We start from the raw sequence: 15,552 nt of genomic DNA on the forward strand, positions 1-15,552 counted from the left end.
GTAAAGACAGAAGATCTGGTGGAACAAGTGTGCCTTGGACAATTGAAGTGGAACAGGGGTGGAGGGTGACGTTTGGGTGTCTGGATTAATCTTGGTGAGGCACGTGCTTTGTGATTTCTTGAGAAAGAACACGTAAGGGGTAGAATTTGTTAGATTTTGCTTATGTGAAAATGTCTCTTATTTAACTTTTATATTTGCTAGCTTGTTTGGATATAAGTATTAATGGCTGAAACTTAAAATTGCTACAAATTTTTTTCTCTCCAGCAACTTTTAGTATTTTTATTGTTTTAAAAATTGTTTATGTCGTTACTGGATTGTGCCTCGGTGTGTGTGAGTTATTTGAGAACTCACTGTGTCTGGTATTTTATGTACACCTTTTCTTTTTTTTAAAGATTTTATTTATTTATTTTTAGAGAGGGAAGGGAGGGAGAGAGAGAGAAACATCAATGTGCGGTTGCTGGGGGCCATGGCCTGCAACCCAGGCATGTGCCCTGACTGAGAATCTAACCTGCGATGCTTTGGTTCGCAGCCCGTACTAAATCCACTGAGCTACGCCAGCCAGGGCTATGTACACCTTTTCAGTCTGAAAAAGTATATACGTGTGTTCAGAGAAATTTTCTTGGACTATTTCTATGGGAATTTCTTTTTCTGTTTTTCCTTATATCTGGATTAATTTTCTAATTTTCATATCCATCATTCTCTTGTATTTTTCCTCTCATTTGATTTTGTTTTCGAAGTGGTTTCTTCATCTTCCACTAATAAGCTATCAAATTTTAGTTTGATATTATACTTTTAATTTTGAAGAGCACTTTCTGGTTTTCTGAATTTTATGGGGGAGGGAGGGAACAGACTTTGATGGTTAATTTTGTGTGTCAACTTGGCTGAGCCATGGGGGTGTGCAGACATAGATTCAAACGTTATTCTGGGGTTTTCCATGAGGCTGTTTCTGGGTGAGATAAACATTTAAGTCAGATCTTACTCTGCTTAGTAAAGCAGGGTGCTCTCCTAGTGAGCATGGGCCTCGCCCAGTCAGCTGAAGACCTGACTAGAACAAAAAGGCTGGCTGTCCTCTCAGTGAGAGGGTTCCGCCTGCTTGAATGCCTTGGAACTGGGACTTTGGCTCTTTCCTGCCTTTGAGACCAAAGTTGGAGATCCAACAGGAACATGAGCTCTTTCTGGGTTTTGGGCCTGCTGGTTTTCATACTGGAGCTAGACCGTAGGTTTTCCTGACTCTCATGCTTCTGGACTTGGAGTAGAACTGTACCATTGGCTCTTTAGCTAGCCGGCTCACCCTGCGGGTTTTGGAGCTTTTCACCATCCATAGTTCTGTGAGCCAGTTCCTTACAACAAATAAAATATGTTTCTCCATCCTGTTGGTTTTGTTTCTGTAGAGAACTCTGATGTGGGAGCAGAGAATTACTAGGGAATAAAGCAAAATCTCTGCCCTGATTTTTTTACATGAAAAATTTAATCTCTATGATGGTATTAATTATACTTTTCTTTAGTCTTTCTCTACCATATTAACAATACTCTGTATTTTTTATGAGGTTTTCCTTTTCTTTTTCCAGTTTATTTGCTTGTTGTACGTCATTCACCTGAGTCTTTCCTCTAATGACTGGTGACACTTTGTTGTCTGGCCATATTTAAGTGTACTGCATAAAAAAAAAGAATTGTGTGTCTTTGAGAGTTGTCCACTGGTAATGAATAACCTATCTTTGCCACTGATGGGCACTTAAGTTTTATTATGGCTTCTCACTATTCTTAGAAAAAACTTCTTTAATCTTGCATAGAGTTTCATAGTTCAGTAAGTATACTTTCAAATTACTGCATGTTTTAAAACTAAGGCTTTTTAGGGTAGCTAGATGTTTACCCTCTGGAAAGTAAACTTTCAATCTTGTACCATGCTGGCAATGGCCATGCATTACGGGGAAGAGGATGTGGGACTCTCTCTTTTTATACCAGCTTTCAGTCATTTCATGTGTTTTCATCCCTGTCCCTGAACCATCCTCAGATGTACTCAGTGCTTCTGATCTTGGCCTTGGGAGGGTTCTGCGGCAAGCATTGGTTTGCTTCCTCAAGATGATTTCCCTCCAGGTTGCAGAGAAATTTTTTACTCACTTTCTTACACTGTTGTCTCCTTGTTTTATGCTATGTTTAACCTGAAGTTACTGATTATATTTCTTTTTTTTAAGACTAAAATATAGTTTAGTGACTATCTAGCCCACCGGAATATAAATTGATACATTTATGACTTGAACCTCACCTCCAAAATAAAAGGCGATAGAATGGAATATATGTAGTCTTTGTCATTCTGTGGCTTGATTTTATTGGCTTTAGGGCGTGATAACACTGGGAATTACTTTTAAATTTTAGGTAAATTCATGTAGTGCCTTCAGTACACTAAAATATATTGTAAGAGATTATTGAGTTTATAGAAAAGTGTCAAGTTCACTTTAAGGGTGTTAGAATTAAATATCAATATAAGTAATGTAAGTTAATATACAGAACTTTAATTTGTACCCTTTTCTCTTTTTGTTTGTTGATGGTGGGGAAATAGACTTAATTTTGTTAATGAAGGTTTTTTCATTTTCCCTCCAACCAACAGAACAGACTTTTACCACCAAATGTACATACTTGAAATTCGGTGGAATTTTGTGTATTTAATAATGTTACTAATGTATACTATTATGTTGTTGTTGTATGACTTAAGAGCATTAGTAAGCTAAGAGTATATTTTAGTAAAAATTGACTAGTCAACAATTACGGCCATAGGGAGTGATAGTCAATTAAATACAGCTTAGAAAAAGTATGAAATTATTGACTCAGTTGCTGTGTTTTGAGTCCTTCCTCTCTGAAGTGCTGAAATGTGTTTTGAAATTACTCAGTTGCATTAGTGGTTAGATTTGAGGCTTTTAACGTGTTTTTCCTCAGTACCTCTGGGATGAGAATAACCAAGACCTTCAAATGTACTATGCATTTTGCATCACTATATAATTGTAAATGCTGTGATGAAATATTGAAATGATCATGAAAAACGATAATCATTAAGATTTTCTTTCAACTATTAAAACTCACTAAAGGTTATATTGAACTGTGGTTTATGAAATTGTTTAGACTAACGCCTTGTTTGATAATTATCTCAGAAGTGGAGAAAATGCATTAAGGTGGCACGATTAATGAGTCATTTTTCTAGTTTTGGCAACTTCCTTAGAATTCTAGATAGTGTTTTAGTATGGAGAACACTTGGCTTTGACTAACAGCTAGGTTTATTTAAAAAATTAATTTTCTATTCTCTTGGGCTTCACTTTCTTTTTGTCTGAATTATCAGCATGTATTTATGTACCTATATATTTTATTATATGTTAATAATTTATAATTAGGAATGGATTACAGATAAATTAAAAGTTACTAATATTTTTGAGAACGGAGATTTTTTTAACAGTACCCAAATGTGTAACTAAGATTTATATAATCACTTCACTTCTCATTTTGTCTAATGTTTTTTTAACTAGTGAAAAGTTTTATTCCAGGTGATTAGATAGCAGTTACTATAAGTTAACAGATATGGGTTTATAGATAATGCTGGGAAAACAAGAAGCCTAATGCATTAGTAGTAATGAATTTTTGTTTCTGAGCTTTTATAAAAAGTTGGACTCTTCTTTTATATGCTCCTCCATGTTTAATTTGTTTTTAAGTTAAAATGTTTTGTGTGACATACGAAGTTAAGTTTAGGTCATAAAAATTTTTGGATTGCAAATTTTTTAAAGTTACACCAACTTTTACTAGTTTTATATTTGTTCTAACCATGCTGTTTCAAATTTTTGTGAAATTTAAATGCTACACTTCCTGATTTTACATTATAAGTAAAAGTCAGTTTATTGTATACATAAATGACAATAAAATCAAACTGATGTTTACCTATTAAATTTTAGACTTTCCACTGTTATCTATTTTACCCATGTAGAGTTTTGAATTTTATGTGATTTACATAGTAAAGATCCTCACCTGTTAGAGTTTTAGATCAGACAAAAGTTATTTGAGACAAATAATACTAGTAAATCTTTTAAGTATAAGATGTATGATCTAAAGAACTATATGTAGGATATCCTTTTGCCTTTTTCCTGATTTTTTTTTTCTAGCAAGAAAAGTAACTTTTTATTAAAGTTGGCTTCCATTTTAAGGTTTTTCTCACCTAAGTGATCTGAATGAAAACTCAGTCAGTTTAAGGTCTGGCCTCTTCATAATCTGGTGCTGTATCAGATTTCCAAGTCACCTGCTCAGAGTGCGGTGTGTGGTGTCAGAGCTGAGGCGTGAGTAGCTGCTTCTGTTCCCTGACTGTGGCATCCTTTGAGCTATCACTGTCCCTTCTGATTCCCTGCTGTCTGTCAACAAAGGTAATGGGTGTGTTCTCCTCATGCCCTCCAAGCCTCAACTGCTTGTATATCTTTCTAGAATTGTTTTCTGACTCTTCCAAGGGCATGGGATACTTCAAGGCTGTTTTAGGTCCGTTTCTGTCCTATTCCTGTGCATTGCTATGTTTAGGGCAACTTTTTGAGATTTTTTGTCTCCCTGTGTCCTGCCTGGGCAGTGAAGTGTGGGATCTTCTGCACCACCATCCAAAACCATACCTTTGGTCTCTGCTCTTTTTTCACTCCTTCCTTTTCCTAACAAAAGTGTAGGATGTGACTCATGCTCTTCTCTCTGGGATGTGCTTCTTCATGGAACTTGATTGCTTTCTTTTTCTACCATCTGTCTATTTTATTTTCCTAGAATGAAAAGAATTTTTAAATTAGGTGTTTCTATTCGTTCTTGACTTGGTTTACCTCAGAAATACAAGATCACTATTTTATTTCAGTTGGTTGGCAGTTGTGAATTTTGACAGAGTATAGTAAACCTTGTGAGTCACTAATTTCTAGATATTTCTGAGTTACTGAGTCATAAGCTGAAGAAAATTTCAAGGGCATATCTAAGACAAAAACATGTCAAGTGAATGCATCCATGGACATACTCTCTTCGTGGCCGAGTCAGGTTGAGAACATAGATCTCATGCCTTTGTGTTCAGTGCTCTTTCTTCAACAACAATTGATTTCCTCTCCTAGACATAGCCAATTACAACTCTCGGTTGTTTGACTGACTATCTAATTTCCATTCTACTGTGCATGTTCTGTTAGTGTGCTCTTACACCGTTCATGAACTAGAACCCTATAACAAAGTTATAGCATATAGCCATTTGACTTCTGCCTCTGGTTTTCAAAACATAATAGAAAGTAATACAAAATTGGATATAAAAAAAGAGAAAGTAGAAGAGAAAGGGTAAGGCCAAAAAAAAATGAAATTTGGCATGAGGGAGAACAGTCATCAGGGGTGAAATTACATGGAATTTAAAACTCTTAAAGGTGCTACATTCAGAAAGTGTGAATGCAGGTTATGGTTGCAGTGGTAAGTAGCCCAACACTGTCTTTTGTGTTGAGCTTTATAAAAGAACAGAAAAAGATCAGTTGAGGAAAATCATGTAGGTAGATAATAAGGGTCTTCTTGTTTTAAGGAGCTTAAAGATTTTGTATATATTTCCAATTCTTGAAAACAATACATACATTTGCATATACACACACATTGTCATTTCTCAAATCTAGCTATATGTCAATTCAGGTAGGCCTACCATGGTTGTAGTAACACTTATTTTGTACATACTTTGATATGAAAATTAAAAAAAAATTATTTGTGCATAGTTTACTGGTTGATCCCCCCCCAGGCTTTTAATGGATAATCTATTTGTAAAGAATAGAGCTAGTTATATTATTTTTTGCTAATTTATAGGCTAGTGAACTATAGTTTTCTAGGTCAACATTTTCTAGCCAAATTCATTGATTTTTCTTGTCTCTTTCTCAGTCATTAATCATCAATTTTTATGTAGAATATGCACTAATTATTATGTTTATTTACTAACTAACTATGTGTTCCCTTCATTTGGGGTGATGGGGTGATGGGGACTTCTTTCTGAAGTCCACAATTTAATTTAGTGGTATATGATGTTACAGAACAAAAAGGACAAGATAAATGTAGATAGGCTTATTTAGTTTCTGTAGAATCAAATCCTTGCCAACTTGTCCAGTTTACTTTCAATATCAGCCATTTGTGTGTTCATGGGGCTGCGTTGGTTAGGCAGCATGTTTAACACAGCTTTTACTTTTAAAAACAGTGATGAAATTGAAATGTGTGATTTTTAAATAATTGTTGTCTTAAAGAAGTAAGTTACTAAGTGAAAATTGTTCAGCTATTTTCTGCTATTTTTTAGGAGTGGCAGAATTCTATTCAGAAGAATGCAGGCCTTGCTTTTATTGAACTTGTCAATGAAGGAAGGTAATCTATTTTATATCCATTCTATTTTACTTTAAATCTACTGTAGTTTTGCCATTAACACTGATAATTTTTTGGTAGTATATTTATTGTTTTTGTAGTCAGTAATGTAGAAGATAGTGATTTTTACAAATAGGTCAATATTTAATCATCTTTGGCTTTCTTTATGGTTACATGCTTAATGATAAAGTTCTAGTCTTATTTTTCAGGAAGTGAAGCTGAAGTTAGCAAAAGTAAATTGATGATTCTATTAGCAGATATAAGGAAAACTGATACTTATTTGGACTTCCTATTAAGTTCTGTTATACAAAATTTGCAAAGCCAGTAATTAGACTAAGATATTTATGTTATCTCTTATGTCATGGCCTGGTCATAAGGGAGAGAGGGATGAAGTTTTTGTGTTGTGATGTGATGAGAACGTGGAGAGAGTGGGAAACTGGGTAGGGTTGCATGTAAAGAGCAGAGATACGAGACTTGAAGGAAAAAATAGTAGTAGGAAATTAAAATGAAGAAAGTACAGAGATGAAAAGAAAGATACGGGGAGAAAATAGATTTAAGAGAGTGAGAATACGGAAAGCTAAAAGTAAATTTAGGGAAATGATGAATAGACTGCTTTGTGCGTTTTGTGATTTTGAATTAATTGAACTGAAGACCTAAGGTGTAGAATAAGAGGTATGATGGCTGCTAATAGAAATGGCATCCTGAGCAAAACCATTGAGGAATGTTTCTTTATAGTGTTCTGGCTAGTGTGGAGACTGATGCCATCACTACAGGGACGATTTGAGTCATAATTAGGAATCTTGTTAGTGTTGCAAAAAAGGGGAAAAGGGTACTATGAATTTTATTTGATATTAAATGCTACTAAAATTCTTCAGCAAATAATTGTAGTTGCTCAGAGACTATTTTTGGAACTGCATAAATAAGCCTGCAATTATAATGCTTTATGATAAATTTTGTGTTAGAAATAATTAAGTTACTAAGGTAGTAATGAGAATAAAAGAGACCATTTAGGGTGGAGGAATTAGGTCAAACTTACCCAGGGAGCATGATTCTAGGGATGTCTTTTCAGGGCTGAGTAGGCTTAACGCTGCAGATATTTGAGAGTGGAGATCAGGACTAAATCGGAGGATGGGAACGTGCAAAGCATTCCAAATGGAGGGAACAGAATGTCTGAGTACACTGTGATGGGGGAAGGTATGTGGAATATTGAAGTGCGTCTCTGAGAGAGACGTGTGTCTGTCTGTGCACACACATACACGTGTGTGTGTGTGTGTGGATGTTGGGATAGAATTGAGCGTGTCTGGATGCTGAAAGGCCTAATGTAACACATTTGGACTTTCATCTCAAGGTGATGGGAAGTCTTGGGAGATTTTAAGCAAAGGAATGTATTTGCGATAGTTTGGTTTTGGAAAGATAAGTGGCAGAACTGTTGGGGATGGATGAAGGGGAGGAGAGCTGATTGGAATCCAGAACGACAGGATCGAGTCTGTCACAGTGATCCAAGTGAGAAGCAGGGTTACACTGCACTCTGGAGTCTGGCACGTGGTAGGAAATCTATACATAGTTCTCAATGAGTGAATGACTAATAATTTCATATTACTTTCAGCAAAAATTTCAAAGTGCTTAGTCATCGAAAATAAATAGTTCTTTGGCTGAATTTCAACACTGAGGTGTCGGATGCTTTTAAAGGTTCTACGTAGGAAAAGAGATGGAGAGAGCTGTTGATGGAACAACACGTGCTTGCTCTGCTTAATGCAGAACACTGGTCGACAGGTTTTCTGTAGTTTGTAGGGCTCATTTGTTTAAAGGAAATCCTTGGTTCTTTTTTTTAAAAGAAAACGTGTTATAAAAGTTGATTTTGATCAGTAGAGGCTCCAAATGTAAATTCCCTCAGTTGTGCAAGTAACTGTTACATTGAATAGCTATGGCAGCATAGCGTTGTGATTAACAGCATTGGCTTTGAATTAGCCCTTTGATATTTGAAAAGTGCTTTTACTCCTGTGAGTCTCCATTTCCTTATTTTTCATTCAGCCAGTATTTTTAAGGCACTGTGTACAGTGGCTTATCTTTGATGCTAAGTGGCTTTGCTTTGAGCAATAAGCAAAATAGATAAAGATCTTTGTTTTTTTTGGTAGATTTTACATTCGAACAGTCATTGACAGACTTTAAACAGTAAATGATATAGGTGGGTTATATGGCATGTGAAAGATGGTAAGCACTGTCAAAAAAGATAATGTGGAACAGGTTGAGGGGAATGGAGATTTTTGAAGGACGTATGAAGGGTTGTCATGCTTTGCAGTTTAAATAGAACGGTCAGATTAGAGCTTCCTGAGAAAGTGATTTTAAGCAAGTGCTTTAAGGGTGCCAAAGAGTTAACCATGGTGCATGTAGGGGAAAAGCTTTCCAGGTCTAGGGAACAGTCAGTGTGCAGGGGAAAGCTTCCTGGTGCATTTGAGGAATGCGCCCAATACAGCGATAAAAACGTGATGAAAGTGGAAAGAAGTAAGAACTGAGGTCAGAGAGATGATTAACATGGGGCGAGGTTTTGTGTGGAGCCTTTGCAGTTTACGAGAAATGATAACCTTCGTAGGACTGTGAGTAGAGGAGGGAGATGATCTGTTTGATGCATTACAGATCACTCTGAAAGATCACTCTGGCTAACGCATATAGGACTTTAAGAACAGGAGTGAAGGGATGAATTAGGGAGCTATTGTAGTACCCTGATCCTCGTTAACTAGGATGCTGACCAGGTCTAGGATAGTAGCAGTAGAGGAGGTAAGAATCAGTAGGATTTTGAAATACTGAGCCAGCTTTGTATAACTGGGATAATTCCTCCTTGATCATAGTGTATAATTTTTAAAAATAATTACTAGACTTGGCTTTGTTGATTTTTAAGTTACTTGCTAGGGCTTAATTTGCACAATTTGTCTCTGTTGTGGTATATTGCTATTAATGTTGCTGTTTAGCTCTTTCGAGATTTCTTTTTATTTTTTACTCTGGCTTTTCAGGGGCTGCCCCTTTCTCTGTAGCTTAGAGGTCAGCGAATGGTCAGAAGTTTCACTGAAGCCTTTGGCCACCTATACCTGGTAGACCTGTGTTTTGTTTGACAACAATTTTTGGGGTAGATTTGACTTCTGTCATTTTTTTCCAAATCTGTACTGTCTATGTGTGAAATTCCTATTTTCAAGATATCCCTTTTGAGTTTCTGGTTTGTTCCACTATCTCCGGCTCACCCTAACTGCAAAAATAATCTCAGTCTAGGACAGCTCTGGGCTTTTCCTATTTTCAGTTTATGGCTTTTTGCCCTGCCTCCCAAAGCAAGTCGGTTCTCCCTGTCAATGAAGTTGCCAATTTCCATGAGTAGCCACAGTCTGTGGTGGTTGAGCAGGGCCTTCCCAGAAAAGGTTGCCACAGACTCTACTTGTTCTTACTCAGTATTTAGCAGACTTCCGTGAGTAAAATTATTACAGATTTTAAGAACCCTGAAATGATTGTTAGTCTTCAGTTCCATTCTTGTTTTTCTGGGGGAGGATTTGTTGACCTCCTTCTTCTACCACAGTCAGAAGATTCACCCCCAGATTACCTCTTGTCTGGTTTCTTCTCATTGGAATCCTAGTTCAGATATCTATCACCTCCTCAGAGGGGGCTTGCCTGAAACCTGCCACCAGGTTGCTTTTACCTCATTTCTTAAATTGTTTTTTTCTTACTGTCCTTTCATGTCTATCTTCATTGTCTTTCTCCTCCTGTAATGTGTGTGTTATATTCTGGAAGGGTAATCCCTTTGTTTCTGGTTTATGGATGTGTCCCTGACTCCAGTAGAAGTGCCCTGCAAGTTAAGTAAATGTGTTTAATTGACAGTATTGTCTTTGCAAGTACATTGTATGTATAGTTTTGATTTCAATTATTGTTATTTTGGTGTAAACAACATTCTTAAACATAAATTTATTTTATACAGAAAATCTTGATAGTAGCTATGATATTTCTTTGAGGATTTTTACCAAGAGAAAGGAAAATTATTTATTTATATATTTATACACACACACACACACACACACACACGTATATTTATATATATATATAGAGAGAAGTATTTATAATAAAACATCTCTATATTTTGTGAAGAAATGAATTCTTTTAAGGTATTTTCAAATATCCTTACCCAGAGTAGCTGGTTCTTATTATTTCTTACTGAGGAAACAGTTATTTTAATAATCTGTTTTTATATCATTTGTGATCATAGGTTTTCTAATACCCTTTCCCCGTGTTTTTGCCTAAGATTCTCTTAGTTTGTATGAATTTGTTATCCTCCTGTGGTTAGAAACTGTCTTTTTGTCCTTAGCCTATAGAGAGTGTTAAGCCTTGTCTTTTAAGTAAATGTAAGCAATAAGCAGTGGTGGAAAGACAGCTAACATCCATTAATGAAACAGTAGATGTAGAATCTGAAATTTTTGTTATCTCCTTAGAGGTTAGAATATATTTTAAAGGAACAGTTTAGGATTTAAAAAAAAAAATCAGTGGATTGGGCTTGGCTTTTATAAATAATCCAATACATTGAGGTTAAGTGAGTTTACATAGTGATGGATATATTAGTGAAGTAGTTTCCAGTGTTCAGCTACTGGACTTAATCCCAGGGGCTAAAAGAATAAGTAATAAGGTTTTTCTTTTCACTGGAGAGACCAACCTTTTTTTTTCTTATTATGTAAGTCTGACCTGCCTTGACCTCATTTATAGAGTAGCTGCTATAAATTTGGTCCTTGATTAATGTTTTATTAGTGTAAATAACACGAAGACCTTTATAGTCTGAAACTACAGCATAAGGTTTAACGGACTTGATGGGTATCATTAGCAAATCAATTACTTGGGGTCAGACATAAATAACTGTTGTTTAGTAGAAATGCCTCTCTTAACTCTCACCTGTTTAATTGATAAGATACTGTCTTTGTAAATACATTGTTTTGATATTTTTGAGTCGAACGTTTGACATTTTTGTGCAAACGTTATGTATAGAAATAAAATAATCACTGCTGGTGACATAATCATGTAATATGTCTTTGACAATTTTTACCAAGACAGAAGAAAAGACATATGCATGTAATAAAAGATTTAAGTTACAAAATTGAGCAGGAACATTGCGTTCCTGATTCATAATTTTGTTTTATGGTGTATCAAATCATTATCCTCACTATCATCTCTACTTTGTTTTAAATATGCAAATAATTGTCCTGGCTGGATAGCTCAGTTGGTTAGAGGATTGTTCTGATAGTCCTAGGTTGTGAGTTCGATTGCTAGTTAGGGCACATATCAGAATCAACCAATGAATGCATAAATTAGTGGAATAACAAATCCATGCTTCTTTCTCTGTCTCTGCTCTTCCTCCTAGCTCCGTCCCTCCCTCTCTCCCCCTCTCTGCCCTCCTCTCTCTAAAATCCATAAATAAAAATTAAGAAAAATAAATGTGTAAGTAATCTGGAAGAGTTTTATTTTTCCTGAAAGGCACAACTTTCTTTAAACAATTTTATATTATTTAAAGAATATCACAAGTTTCTTTTAGACTATTCTGTGATGCTGTGGCACCACATTAACAGAAGTAGGAAAGTCAGTTATTACCATTGTGTTAACTTTCTTAAGTGAAATCTGAAGGCTCAGTGTTACATTTAAAATCAAGTGTGGTAAGTCACATTATTATGTATATTGGGCTTCAGTTTATGTATTTGCATACTTGATTTATTTTATATTAATTGCTTTTCCCTTCATTTAAAAATGTGTTTAATTGGAAAATGGATGTAACTGTTGCTTACATTTTTAAATTGTCAGTGAATCTTAAAAGCCCCTTTTCACTTCGATGAAGGTTTAGATTTTATATTTTTCCTTTTTATTTCTATTATTCTTAAGAGCTTCCTAAAACTTTAGTATGTCAATATCAGTGTTAATTTTGCTACTAGAAAAATACCCAGTTGCTAGGTAGCCGCCTTTCTTCTTGCCATCCTGCCTGCCCTCTACCCAGCAAAGGTGTGGATTTTTTAAAAGATTTTATTTATTTTTAGAGAGGGGAAGGGGAGGAAGATAGAGAGCGAGAGAAATATCAATGTGTGGTTGCTCTTCACATGCCCCCCACTGGGGACCTGGCCTGCAACCCAGGCATGTGCCCTGACTGGGAATCGAACTGCCGATGTTTTGGTTCCCAGCCTGTGCTCAGTCCACTGAGCTACACCAGCCAGGGCCCAACAAATGTTTTTTAGAGTATTTTAAACTCCCCATGCTGGTGTAGGCAGCTGTGGTCAAGGCAGGTTGCTCTGTGAGTGTTACCAAATCTTACAACGTCACCTGTTTGACTTGTGTTATGAAGAATAGTGCACTGGATAAATACTAATCGTCCTGTAAATTTTATATATTTAGGTAGTCCTATTTTTGTTCTTATACTCTGAAAAATCAATGCCAATTCTCTGTAAATCAAATTTTTATAGCTTTAAATGTCAAGGAATTCTATGGAATTGCCCATCTTTCATTTTACATAATTTCTTAATGTTTCTTCTCAGTTATATTTCATTGGCTAACCACAGTTTTAAATTTTGTTTTGAAGATTTTATTTATTTATTTTTAGAGAGGGAATGGAGGAAGAGAGAGAGAGGGAGAGAGAAACATCAATGTGTGGGTGCTGGGGGTCATGGCCTGTAACCCAGGCTTGTACCCTGACTGGGAATCAAACCTGCAACACTTTGGTTCGTAGCCCACGCTCAATCCACTGAGCTACGCCAGCCAGGGCAGTTTTAAATTTTTGATGTTCAAATTCAAAAGTAGTAGACTGGGAAACGTAGTTTAAAGGTATACTGTTTGTTAAAAATTTTAAGATACAAATTCTTATCTTGAATTTTGTACTTTGTTAATTACTTAATTATAAAATGACCTATAATTATAGTATTGGGTTTAGTTTACTAAAAATGGATTTTGAGAAAGTCCATAGCTTTCTAGGATTTTACTTATAAATATGCTATTTTGACTCTTTTTCCCATCCTTGAAAGTCGTCATAGAAAGGACATACTGTTGGTTACATTGCTTTAATTACCCTCTGGGGGTAGTTGGTATCTGCTTATTACAGCAATAATTCAGACTTGTATCCAAATATGTAAATAGCCCTCATAAAAGACATAATGTTTCTAGTACTAATATACTTATCTGTCTCCTCAACATTCATCTGCTTAGGTTGCACTACTGCTTTCTGAGCATTCAGTTAGTAGCTCTAGCATTTTCCTTCACTCTAAATGTCATATATTTCCTAAATAAATGTCTGTGGAATAAGTGAGTAGAAGAAGGGATGGAAGGGAAAGTGAAGGAGGAAAGGGAGGGAAACGGGGCAAAACATAATTTACTCTGACCCCCTTGGCCATCATCTGGGTTATATTTTGGTAAAAGACAAAGGTATTTGTAGCACGTGGACAGCGTGGCTCGGATATAGTTGTATGTGAACCAACCGAAGACGAGCTCTGAATTAAACTAGAGTACATGCCTCTTGGGCACTCTAGAGTGTTTCTTAAAGAACCATATGCTTTCTGGTTAAATATTAAAAATTATTTTTATAGTAAGATAATGTACAGGAAAATGTTAATTAAATCTGATAAATGGTTGTTTGGATACGATGTAATTTGGGGGGGTGGAGTAGGAAGTCATTGTTTCAAAGATTTGTTGAGAGTCGACTTTCATCTCTCTTTACTCTTAACCTTGGATTGGATTGATATTGAAGTTTATGTGGTTTATTTAGGAAGAGATATGTGCTATTCTTTTTTCTTAAAGACTAGACTATTTAATTAATGTTTAGTACTCAAGAGGACTAACATTTTCTCCCCTTAGTTAGGAGAAACATATTTTCCTCTATTTTCTTTCTGTGTTTGGCTTTAAACCAATCTTGCTTGTCACTTTTAATTTTCTAGCTTGATCCTCAGTTTTCTGTTGTGACTCCTCAGTGTTTTGTTCTGATGTAAAACAATGGCGCTGCCTTTAAATTGTGCTTCTACTCCTTAAAAATTGTAGTTTTCAGTGCTTTAAGTGCAGGATTTCTTGTGTAACCTTTCTTAGCAAAGCCAAAGTGTAACTTTTGGGAAGAGGTGGTGCGTACTCAGCCAGCTTGTAGAATGTGCTTGTGTGTGTCTTAAAGTTTGATGGCCTCATACATTTTTGAAAATGACAACAGTTTATATATAAATGAAATCATTTACTGTGTTAAATAAAAATGATTATAGAAAAAACAGAGTCAGATTAGGGGTTGGAGAAAGAGGAAAGCTGAACTTTGAGAACAGGTAAATGAAAACAAAGGAGCGCAGAGTCTCTGCATTCACTCAGGAAACATTCACGCACACCAGCTATGTTTTGGGCATTGGGGATTTGCAAAAGGACAGAGTAGTCATTCTCACTCTCACACAGGGTATTTAAATTGTCACAGATAGACAGTGAAGAAGTAAAAAGAGTTTATATTATGTTAGAAGGTGACAACTGCTATGAGAAGAACAGGAAGAGTAATCTCAGGAGATACAATGTGGGGCAGAGGATGTTGTAATTTAAAGAAGGTGGTCAAGGTGGGGATCTAAAAGGATGAGGTCCTCTGAAATGCTAAGCAAATGCTAGCAATAGTGAAGAGACAAAGGCAGTTACCGGAAACTAGAAGGTGGTAGTAGATGTGTTGTAACAGAGCAATCCTAAACTGGATTCCAATTTGGGCATAACAGAGCCATTTCCCTCAATGTTCTTTCTTTTCTGTGTAAAACTGTCTCATCTCCCTCTTTATATACACATTCCTGAGAATAAATTCTTTCATAGTCCTAAGAATTTTTTTCCTGCATAACATGCTAACTTGCAAACACTAGCCTCACTAAGACTGTGAGTTATTGTTTTACAACATGCAACTAAGGGTTATTGTGCAAAATAAGTTTAGGAAAAGAGTTTGATGTGAGGCTGTGTGACATTTGTGTTAAATTTAAAGTTTATATTAAATTACTGAGCACTTACATTTTCAGGAAGAAATAACTTTATGGAATGTTTGCTATTTCCATTCTGGTTGTGATGAAATGTGTAGACACATCGTGGTCTCCCTGGTAAAGGATGTTGGCTTCCACAAGAAGTCAGCACCACCTGGGCTAGTTCTGCACTGAGAAAGATCCAGATTTGTTTTAAATTTGCGTGCACCGACCCAACTCAGTCTCCCCT

General features: G+C 35.8%; 1 protein-coding gene across 4 annotated transcripts in view; it reads left to right on the top strand.

Annotated features, from left to right (window-relative positions):
- LRBA (LPS responsive beige-like anchor protein) overlaps window positions 1-15,552 on the top strand; it is a 513,768-nt gene that overhangs the window by 162,398 nt on the left and 335,818 nt on the right. For 3 of the 4 annotated variants that reach the window (XM_045831330.1, XM_045831331.1, XM_045831332.1), the window contains one exon: window positions 6,296-6,360. The exons of the other annotated variant lie outside the window; for it this stretch is intronic. In XM_045831330.1, the coding sequence (XP_045687286.1) occupies window positions 6,296-6,360 (65 nt within the window). The remainder of the gene's footprint in view (window positions 1-6,295; window positions 6,361-15,552) is intronic. 4 annotated transcript variants of the gene reach the window in all.

Source organism: Phyllostomus hastatus, unplaced genomic scaffold, assembly GCF_019186645.2.
Source record: "Phyllostomus hastatus isolate PE091 unplaced genomic scaffold, TTU_PhHast_1.1 phas_contig_159, whole genome shotgun sequence".
NCBI classification, from domain to species: domain Eukaryota; kingdom Metazoa; phylum Chordata; class Mammalia; order Chiroptera; family Phyllostomidae; genus Phyllostomus; species Phyllostomus hastatus.